The 11,472-nt window shown below is 39.1% G+C and overlaps 1 protein-coding gene across 8 annotated transcripts in view; it reads left to right on the top strand.

The window, feature by feature from the left end:
* The window catches only part of MAP7 (microtubule associated protein 7), a 112,651-nt gene extending 101,297 nt beyond the window's left edge, over positions 1 to 11,354 (top strand). For all 8 annotated transcript variants that reach the window (XM_048075727.2, XM_048075721.2, XM_048075722.2 and 5 more), the window contains 3 exons: positions 892 to 994; positions 7,619 to 7,845; positions 8,533 to 11,354. In XM_048075727.2, the coding sequence (XP_047931684.2) occupies positions 892 to 994; positions 7,619 to 7,845; positions 8,533 to 8,543 (341 nt within the window). In that variant the 3' untranslated portion in view covers positions 8,544 to 11,354. The remainder of the gene's footprint in view (positions 1 to 891; positions 995 to 7,618; positions 7,846 to 8,532) is intronic.
* Positions 11,355 to 11,472: the final 118 nt, after the last annotated feature.

Here is an 11,472-nt window from a genome sequence, read left to right on the forward strand (position 1 = left end):
CTGTTTGTAGAAGCACTAAAACCTATATTGCTAATATCTTCCATATAAAAACTTGCCATAAATCAGACTAAGTCACTCAGCATACAAGACTTTGGTGCAAGCATTTACAGCACAGCAAAACCAAGAGCAGCTGATGGAGGATCCTCAGGTGATCTAGATAAATGCATCCAAGCCTGCGAATACTGAATTGTTCTTGTGATTATTGTAACAGATGCTAGGGTACAACTGCTTCCTTTTTACGAGCTGTATATGAATTAGTATGACTGTAGATACAACGCAGAAAGCTGTAGTTTAACAGAACACCATGAGGCAGGCCAGGGACATCACATGGTCTTTGTTATGTAGTCTCCTTTTATGCTGCTCTTTGCAGCATTTTATAGTTGTAATTTAGTACTTGTTGAAAGAAATAACCTTCCCATGGAAGTGTTCCCTCTTTATTTCCTTTTGGTTTACAGTCAGTGATCAACTTAGGAGCTGAGAAATACCACTACAAAATTGCTGATGTCCCAGTGTTCTTCTATTCCGTTCTCTATTGCATCTTGAAAAGTGCCAGCACAATATTCTGTCAGATATCAGCCTATTTTGACCTACGGCTTATGAATTGGAATTGTTTATATCATTGTAAACCAATTATTCCTGTCCATAAAGCTTTAGTTTTGAAATCTTTGAAATTTCAGACCTGAAACAGGGCTGATGTGCCCAAAAACTTGACAAAGGAAGCAGAGGGATTAACCGTATTTAAAAATTGTAGCTTGCCATGCTATTTTTTGCTATTTTTTGTAGGAAACGCCTTATCCTACTTTGCAGGTAGAGGAAGTTGCTTGGTTTTTTTGATAACTTGCTTTCTCTCTTTAGTCATAACAAGTCTTTTATCTCCCTTGGACCTTTCAGGAGGGCCTCAGCTTCAGCACGCAACACAATCTCCACACAATGGGAAACACGTCACCTGCACGCACATGATTACTTCACATCAACCCCCCATAAATATGGACAGGTAAGAGCATTGCTAAATATTAGAGGTTGTTTACAGGATGAGAGTTACTGGAGTAATAAATTATTTTTTCAGATCCAGGTATTCATTAACTAAATATGAGGCACAGCTGTTCAATTTGCCTCATTTCCTGTTTTGTTTTGGTTTGTTTTGTTTTTTGTATCTTTTCCTGTGTTCAGGAAAGAACTTTGTCATCTTTCACTTAACAGTAACCTATTTTTGCCAACTGAAGAATTTTGCAAAAATACAGTGCATTCTTTGCAGTGTTTGGAAGAACGTGTTGCCAGGAATTATTACACAAATTGAAACTTAATGGAAAGGGCAATTTTTTTTTTGCGTGTTCCTTGAATTAAACTTCATAAAACTACTCTGGATTTGCAGGGTTAGTTTCCTTGGTTCAAATAATGAACACTGTGCTTTCCATGCTAGATGCATGGATTTTTGACTAGATGCATGGATTTTTGAACTGCTCAAAGTATTAGCAAGTTTTGAACATTAAGCAAAAGTCCTTCCTGTGAAATACAGAACTACTCATTTTGACTTTGCATTTTAAAAAACCCTTTGTCCAAAAGGAGTTTGGGGAGGCAGATACTTAACATTAGGAGCTCTTCATAGTCATGAGGCTAGTCACTGAGATTTTGAGAAATATTTGAAATGCTTGAAACCTCTGTGTTGAACCAAATGAAATCTGTTACATAAGCATGAGCTGTCAGTTACTTCAATTCTAGTAATGCAGAAAGCCAAATAATCCCATAGTCCTTTCATGTTTTATGCAGGTAATGTCAGAATATGCATGGAAAAGCTTGAATGTGGAAAGCCGTCACACAGTCTGTAATGAGCGGTATGCTTCAGGGTGTGATTGACACTAATTGAAGGGGGAATTTGCCCTCTCTCTGTCCTTCCATATGCCTGGGGGATCTTAGCCTGCTGTCATGCCAGCAAAGATGCTCCTGCTGAGATAAGTTCTGTCAGTGACACTGAGCACTGGACTGCATTAGATGAGCTGCACAGAGCCGTCTTATAATTATCTCAGGCAACTATTAAATGTTAATCACTCCCAACCTTAGATGCACCTTCATATTTGTAGTATCAAGCGTGCCATACTAATGAATGCTGTCTTGTAGCATTATATTTGGTATGGAAGGAGCATCTGAATCGCCAAAGTGAAGAATGAATAGATGAGGCTGAAGAGCAGGAACAAAAATGGGAAGTGTATGTGAGGAAGTGCATGTGAAAGGAGAAACTGATATGCCAGGCTAGAGCGCGGAGGGACTCTCTGCTTTGGAGGTGCATCCACACTGAATGGTAAGGCAAGGGCTGAAGCACTTGATAGCATCCTGGTGTTAGCTTAGCCCAGGTGGCTTGATAAACTGTTGGAAGGAAGACACAGCAGCACAGATTATATCATATGGTAAAAGCCACAGGTGCCAACAACATTGCTACTGCATCTGGTGTTTCACAGGCATCTGGCAGGTAGATACACCTGATATTGTAGCACATGCAACATAGAGATGGTCTGTGTGAGCACCTCACTACAGCCCGACAAAAGATTTGACTTTTGTCTGGAAAAGTCCTGAGCATGTTTTAAGGGCAAGATAGCTCAGATTTGTGACCAGAACTTGAAAAGGCTTTGCTTGGGGGACTTCTGGAACATGTGTGCATGGGCAAGAGGAGAGACTGAAGGAGAGGAATCCTCGTAAGGCCTTGAGCAACCATGAGTCTCATTGCTCCTCCTACGGTGTTCCCTGTGGGAAGTCCCAGGCTGCAATCACTGTTTCACCGGACCCAGGACAGAAGGAGTGTATGTGTTGGTGTGTCTGTTTGGTGCAGCTCTGGGGTCCAGCCTGGGCGCATGTCTTCGGGCAGGACTGATGTTTTTTGTTGTAAAGTGACCGAGCGCAGAGTACCTGTACTTGGGGTCACCCCTCAGATGCTGCAGTTGCTCTGCCCCGTGCAGCAGCAGTACAGGAGGGTGACTGTGAGGTAACAAGTTCTGCGCTGACCGTTTGCTGTGGTAAACCTTTGTCCCTGACTCCTCTCCATCATGTCATGCCAGCTGTGTGGCTAGGATCCAGTGATAAATAGCATGGTAATAGCATGCTTCCTTCTGTGTTCATGCATACAATGTAGGTGAGAAAAAATAAAATTGGTGGAGCTAAGGCAACTCATTTCAATAATTCACTATCTTCTGTTGCTGCTTTTGATTAGCAGTGTAGATCTTACTGTACTGGAACTTCATTAGCCTTCAAAGGTCATTATTCTTCACAAATCCTAATGAAAATGCTGTAATCTGCAATATTATTTACCAGACATCTATTATCAACAATTATTAGTTTTATCAATAAACGTTTATTGCAGGTGATACCTTGGTGCTATCATCTATCACACCCAACAGGGGGAAATCCAGTTAAACAATTTAATGCTAGAATGCTAATGAAGAATAGTGAATTACTATTCAGAAGGGGAAAAAAAAAAAGTGACCTTATCCCTGACCTATAGGTATGTGGTGAGAAGACTCACAAATGAACTTAATACAGATTTTTTTAATCCAAGTGTAGTGCAGTGGAAAAGGCAACACTAAATATATTTTAAAATGGAGCGTACTGTGGAAATTTTCCAATTAGATAGTGAAGTATCCAGAATTACCAAGAAAACTGGTAGCTCATGGAGATGCTACAATATTATTAATGGTTTGTTAACTTGTGTGTTGATTCTGGTCATTTTGTGTGTTTTTTTTTTTTCCCCCCAGCAACTGGAAAAAGTGAATTTGAAACGTTAGTTTGAAAATAATATGTTAAAGTATTTTCAAGCTTCTCATAAACTATAAAACGTTGCAACAAAATTTCTTCCAGATTCTAATTTTTTATGTACTATACTGAGCAGTAGAATCCTGGAAGAAATACAATGATAGAAGTTGGATTCCAATAACCAGTACAGCTACTGAAGTCATTTCTCACGTGGAGACTTTTGTTTGTTCTCCACTTTCAAATTATTTGCCAAAGTTGCATTCTGCCTTCTGCATCTCCTAAAGTTGTTTAAGTACAGTGATCTATATTGACAACATTTTACTTGTTTTTCTCTTTTAATTCATTCCTCTTTTTTTTTTTTTTTTGGTTCATCATAATAAATGCCTACAGTGGGCCTCAGTGAGAGCTTTTTGTCTCATCTGTCTCTCTCCATCCGATATGAAGGCAGTTGCTAGGTTTGGGTAGGTTAGATAACTAATTTTTAGAAATATTCAGTTAGACAAGATGATTCCTTCAATCTCTTGTCCTTGGGGGAAAAAAAAATGTTACCAGGTTCAAATTGTTATGTATTCACAATTCAGTCTGTAGGTTAGAACACTTCAAATCTGCCTTAGCACAGTCTTCCCTTCTTTAAGACTCCGGCTTCTCATGATTGGCTGTTTTCAGCGCTGTTGTCTCAGAGAGTTAAAAATAAATACTGCTTTATTTAAATCATCCAAAGCCGGGGGTCCGTTCTGCTGTTAATGTCTACCCCTGACATCTCTGCTAAATCATATCAGTATAAGAGGAGACGGATACTGTCTTTCAGATCAGGAATAACAGGCACAGAAATACTTAGGCACATTTCAAAGGATTGTAAATCTTTTTTTTTATTATTTTTTTAGTGTCAATTCCAGATGGATGATCAGAAAGACATACTAAATTCTGATCTCTTTTCATTCTCATCTTCTCTCTTCAAAGTCTTTAGATATGGGTTATATCTATACAGGTCTTGGTCTGAAATTAACCACATCAAATGTAATTTTTCAGTAGTTTTTTAAACTTTGTGGATTTTCCAGTTCATTTTTATTATACTAACTGCTCTTCTCTCAAATACCTCCAGTTTATCTTATTAGTATGGATGCACTAAGATCAAAATGCGAAGCTGCACAAATGCTTTCTTTTTTTAAGCTCCCTTAAAATGAATCTGTCCTTCAGATGCTTGCAAAGCTGTGATGTTTGGAAATGCTCTGCAAACAATTCAGCCAACCTTTTTTTGTTATGTAGTTATCTTCCTTCAAGCACAGTCACGGTATATGTTAAAATATGTTAAAATGACCAAGCTATTAGAAACGTACCAGCAATGCCATGTGCCTGAAATGGTATGCTGGATGCTGAGACATCGCTAAGAATGGAACACAAGACAGTAAAAATAGTTGTTGCACGTCAAAAATCCATTACTTTCTTGTGTTCTTTGTTTCAGTGAACCGTAGCAGTCACTTGGGGAAAGAGATAAATACCAAGAGATCCTCTGCCTAATGAAGGGTTGCTGTGTATTGTGGTCCAAATGCATAGGCTCAGGTAGTCCCCAAGCTGTTAATTATCAGAAGCTGGAGGGTATACCAATCTCCTAGGAATTTGTCTAATCTCCTTCTGAGCTTAGGGCCTCTAAGATGTCCAGTGGAAATGAATTCCACAGTTCAGATTTTTCCTTCCTCTTTTCTAAACATGCTCCCTAGCAATTCGTTGGGAGTGCTACCTTCTTCTTACAGCATAGAAAATAGAAAATATTTAGTCATGGTTTCCTCTTCTGTGCCTCCTTTGTGATTGTGTAGACTCCTGCCTTGAAAGACATCTTTCAAGTCTGAACCCTAGGCTAACTCAGTGTGTAATGACAGTGCAATGACTAATAAATATGAAGAACTATCCATCTGTAAAGTTAGCTGATCAATCCGATAGAAAAACTAGTATCTCTGCAAAAGCAAGAGACTTCTCTTTATTGTCCCAATACTTTCTGAGGTACTTACACTGCTTAATTTATAGGCACAAGCAGTTCCCTTCTTATCCCTCTTTCCTGACCTATCCATCAGACTTCCTAATACTGTGTTATTCTACCTCTGGTAAGGTTATTGGCAGTACACGGAGATGAAATGAGTAATATGACACCTTATACTGAATAATAACCTAATACCTCCATGTGATAGAGCAGTTTTTATTAGTCCTAAAGCATTTCACAGATTCTGTTCTTCCTCACAGGGATGTGAAACTCTGGCACAGAAGGGGGATGTGACTTGTGGTCGCTCCCCGGCAGCCAGCAGGGTTTCTGTGTCTGCTTTCAAACACATGTGCAGTGAATCATGCTTTTCGTTTTGAAGTTTACTCAGCACACCCACAGATTAAAAAAAGGGGATTGACTCTCTGAAAAAGAACTGATGATGGTTTGAAAGACTGACATGCTGGTTTTCATATCAAATCTCTCCCGTTCTCACAGAAAATATGGAATCTGGGCTTTGGATGAGGTGTTACCCCCTTTTAAAGTACAATAATTATTCTGTCTCTTGGGAAGTACTGTAAAAGATTTCTGCAATTGTTTGCAAAGAGTTGGCAACCAAAGAAGCCAGTAGATGAAAATGAACCATGTGCCAATTACGAGCTTTTTTTTTCTTTTAAATGCTAAATGTACTGTCAAGAAAAAACTAGCCTGTGAAACAACCATGCCACCTGCTCAGAAATGGCCTGAGGAAACTGATAGCCTTGTTTAAATATAGGAAAACTGCTTGTGAGCCTTTGTGGCTGAAGCATTTCCAAACAGCCTGAACAGGGGTGGTGTCCAAACAGGGAGTACACACCCAGAATTGACGGGATCTAACTACTGAGGGCCTTGAGAAGCACCTGTAAAAGATCCTATGATTTGTAAGTGATAGTTGGGTACTTGCTTTTTATGGAGTAGCGTTGAGTCGTGTTACCGCCATCCTGTTCACCAGAGTAGCCCCTTAGTTCCTCCTGCGTGGCAAGGCAGTGCGTGCTGTGTGAGGAGAGAGCAGGGTTTGACAACACAACAGCTAATGAACGGGCTGGGAGAGGAGGGCAGAGCTGAGACATCATTGTGTTTCCTCAGGAGTGTGCGTCTAACTGGAGAGCGTACCTGCGCCTGGGGGAGATGTGTAAGAGCCCGCTCCTAAAGGCACCTCTGGCAAATGGGAGATGGAAAAAGAAAGCACGGGGTGACGTGAGGGATGCTGGGAGGTGTTGCTTTTGGTTTGGGCGCGATCAATGGGAGAAGCACAGAGTCAAGTAGTGCCTGGAAAATAAGCTGCGGGAACTTGGACGAGGTGAGGAACTGAAAGGAGAACTGACTTGGTAAAGGAGTGTTTTCTCTGGGTAAGTGACAGGTAGAAGAGGCTCCTCAAAAACTGGAGGCAGGTGGGGATCCAGTCACGAAAATGACAATGACCTTATCTAAGCACAATTAGGTTGATTTGCAGTAAGAGGAAGGGTGTCGTAGCATTCAAATCTAGCAAAGGTTATGAAAGCTGAGAAAGGCCATAGATTGCATTAGGTGGGTGGCTCAAGATAGCAGTGGTTGTGCTGGAGAGGTTGTGGTTTTTTTTTTACTGCTTCCCATTTCAGTCACTTCTGAGAACTGCAGTGTCGCTGAAGGTCTCTGTTGTTCTGGGTATAGCGTAGCCAAATGTAAGGACTACCCTGTGTGCTTGAGGGAAGGCATACCTAGTACCTTGCTGTAAAAACAGTTAGTCTCCTGTGTTAATAGCATAATTTTGTTGTTACTGACTAAACAAATGCTCTGGACTAATTTAAATTTCTGTAATATTGCTTTGAGGAGGACTAAATTTCTGTTCTAGATTAAGTGTATGAAGAAATATCTATGTTTCTCTTTCAGCAATCTCAATCCAGAGAAAAATACAAATGAAAATGGAATGTCTATGCAGAATGCTAACTTTGAAGAGATCATAAACCTACCCATTGGTTCTAAACCACCCCGGCTGGATGCCATGAACAATGATGGAAGCAATAGTCCTGGAATTCCTTTGAATCCGATTTTAGCTTTTGAAGATAAGGGGACTCTTTTGCCTCAGGTAGATAGTGTTCAAACACATCAAACAGCAGGTAGGTTTGCATTAGCTCATTAAAATTAGTAATATGTTGTAATTGACAGAGTACCTAGAGCTTCTAATTGATAAAGGTTGATTAAGCATTTTACACCCCAGATTCTCTGGGGAAAGGAGCATATCTTCTCTTGTAAAGCTGTGTGTGCCAGGTACATACAGATGCTGCGTGAATTTTGATGGGCCCTCGTCTTTTGTTGGAAAGGGGCTCTCAGTTACACTACACCGTTTGCCTTTTGAAATTGCTTGAAAATGTTTGCCCTGTGCTTTGAAGTGTGATAACAATGACAGATACTGTTCTTAGCTTATGATCTGCACTCATGTTCCAGTTCTGCAAATGTAATATCTGATATGCTCACGCAGAAGGGGAACGGGTAGCTGCTGCCTTTTAGGGTACTGAATTCTGAGGGTACTTCCCTCATCAAGTTCTTGCTAACATGAATACTGATGGAAGGTTTGCAGCACAACAGATTTTTCTGAATTACAGCATAACTTTTAGGGGATGTTAAGTAAACACATTCACATAGAAAATTAAACTGGACTACCCTCATTTATTTTCTTTTTCTGTGGGTGTAAAATATAAGAAAAAAATCATCTTGTAATAAAATGTTTGCATAAGTGCATAGCATTGTGAAGTAAGCATTGCTGCTGTTTGCTGACCTGTCATTTTTGATGCCTTCTGTTGTAGAAGTGATCTGATTATTTCTTCTGAAGAACCAAAGGTGATGTAAGCATCTCTGCAGTCAGTGGAGTTTCTTCCATGCTATGAAGGAGTGTTTTATTTTTCTCTCCGGTTTTTTAAAGATTTCTTGAATATCTTTTTTTTGGGGGGAAGGACTTTAGCAAAACCAGCAGAAGAAATGATGGGAATAGACTTTGATCACCTTTCCAATAGTTTTCATCACTAGAAAAATCATGCTTCACGTGCATTACTTAATATGGCTTTTTCCAACAAGCTTTTTTCTGTTAGTAAATGGATATTTCTGCATTCCTTAAGATACAAGACACTGGAATCTGAAAGCAATGGGCTGATTCGGGTGGTGGGACTGATTCTTTTTTTAAAAGATGGGTGTTGGTTTAAAAGGCATAATTGTAAAATTGGCAAAGAATCTTTTACACTTTGTGGTTCTAATACTTGAAAAATAAATACCTCATTGCTCTACAAGTAGAGTTAATGAGGTGTTTTATTTAAACCTGTTGGTTTAAATATTATTGCAGAGAACTCTTAATTATGGGGGCAAAGTATAGGCTTCTGTATCAGGTTCTTGTAAATGTAATTCCTACAGGGACATTCTGTAAATTGAGAATCACTATGATCTTCTCACGTTTTCTCTAAAAACACAAAACAAGGCAGGTTTTAAAATGTGAAAATTTGAAAGCGTTATTTTTTCACGGACAAGAGGAAAAAACTATTGTTCTCCTAGATGATGTATTTATGAATTTTTGTTCAGTACAGAAGTAAATTGTATAATTGAATAAATTAGAAAAATGTGGTAAAATGATACTGCAAACTTGATTTTTTTTTTAGTTACATTCATGTTCACAGTACTATAAAGGATGTGTACGCACACGCGTGCACATACACCCACACAGGGAAGTACCTTGTTCTGAGTCCTGTAAATTGCTGCTGTTCCCAATGATGGAAGACATTTCCTTTGCCTTATCAGACTATTGAAAACTGTGTGAAACCTGAAATATTTGATTTTTGGATGATAAAGCAGGTTTGGGGATTTTTTTGGTTTTGCTCGTTTCAGAGCAAATGGCAAATGGTCGTTGTTTGTGCTTTTTATGTAGCCTGTGATTTTTATAATGCACTACAGTTTGAGTGATGGGAGGAGCAATGCAGGTTGCTTTCTCCTTAGTCTGATGCCGATTCCTACCATCAGTGTTCCATCCCTCACTTTTGGTTGCTGTTGGGTAGAACACTAAAATCGTGCACCTTTTTATGCTTTGATAAACAATGCTGTTGCGGGCAGAGCTCACTAGATACTTTTGTTGGAAACACCCACTAGGGCTTGATGTGTCGCTCACTGAAGTCCACGAGTACATCCTGGGCTAGTGGAAATGAGGGTTATGAGGCTTCAGTTCATGCTAACGGAGAACGGACCGTAAAGATTCTTGCACTCGCCTTTAGTGAGCACTGAGCTAGGCTCTCAGGCTGTGCAGCAAAAGAAATCTTCTGAGACAGAAGCTGAAGAATTTTTGAAGAAATGACTTTCTGCTGCTGCCAAGTGTTCGTCTTACACAGGAGATGGGATAAAAGCAATGGAAAAGTAATGAAAAAAAGACCATCTGCCAGAATACATGGAAGGGAAAAAACAGCCATTCAGTCCGAATGCTTTGAATAACAGCTTGTGACACAGTAAAATTAATTGGGTTCCTCTCTTGCTTTCTTTAGTTTTCCATGTACATAGCCACAATATTTTAAAGTGACCAAAATATGTAGTTTTTCTTTAAACCGATGTTTAGCATGTAAGTACCAAATAAACTTGTTTGAAATATTTACTTCTATTTATATTTTGATTTTCTTGCATAGGTGGAGCAGGAGTCAATCTGCGATGGAAAACTCTTCTCGCTATTCCCGGTCTTAGGTTTCCTTTCTTTAAGTTTCCTCTAATCTCTTTACTAAAAGAAGAATCAGTACAGGGTCACTTACACAACTATGGACAGAACAAAGATGTAGCCAGTAAGATTTAGCTTCAGTTTTATGTCTGAGGATTCATTTAGGCTCAGGCTTAAGCTATGTTGCTCTTGATTACTTTCGTGAGACTTTACAACACTTGGTTTGTTGTTTGCAGTACAGAGAGGAAGAGTCTGTTTCATTTCTCATATGTTTTTTGAACTGGATTGCAGTAAAAATAATGTATAATTATATTCATTCCAGGTTTGCACTTCAAATAAGAGAAGAAAAAAATTATTTATTTCAAGGACCCAATGTAAAACTAAGGGCTAGGGAATGAGTGTAGAATTATGTGTCTGTCAAAAAAAATTTGAATTTTAAGTCTTGGGTTCAACCCCCTTTTCTTTAAATGCAGGGAAAAATAGTTTCTTTTCCTTTCAATATTGTTTTTGGTAACAAAATACAGTACCAAATGAAGGCCAGCTTTTTGGTCTGCGATTGCATCTCTCTTTGTTATTCATGCTATCCAAGGCAACGCTTAATTATCCAGTGAGGTAGAATTAGCAATTGTAGAAGTTACAGCTTTTCTGAAGAGATGGTGGTAGTAGTAACTTTTCACAGCAATGGGACTGTGTGCTTTGGTGAGACTCAGCTCCTTGCTCACATCTTAACATGACAAATACTTATGTGGGTGACATTCGGGTACTGGGTGACACAGGTCATTACAGCACAACTCCTGTATTATATCCACCATTAGCTTGTTTGATTTACATGTCTCTTATCGTCTCTTATCTCCTTATTCCTGAGGAAGACTGCTTTGTTATTTTCTTTCTTGCTAAGACCTTGAAGTAATGTTTGCAATTAAATATCTAAAAAAAAAAACCAAAAAACAGAGGACAGACTCTAAATGTCATTACGTATCCCACTGGACATAAAATATTGCACTGATTTTCTTTTGGTAAATGATCTAAAATCACCTAAGGAGGTGGCCCGAAGTTTGAGATCTTC

This window comes from Anser cygnoides, chromosome 3, assembly GCF_040182565.1.
Source record: "Anser cygnoides isolate HZ-2024a breed goose chromosome 3, Taihu_goose_T2T_genome, whole genome shotgun sequence".
Taxonomy (NCBI): Eukaryota; Metazoa; Chordata; class Aves; order Anseriformes; family Anatidae; genus Anser; species Anser cygnoides.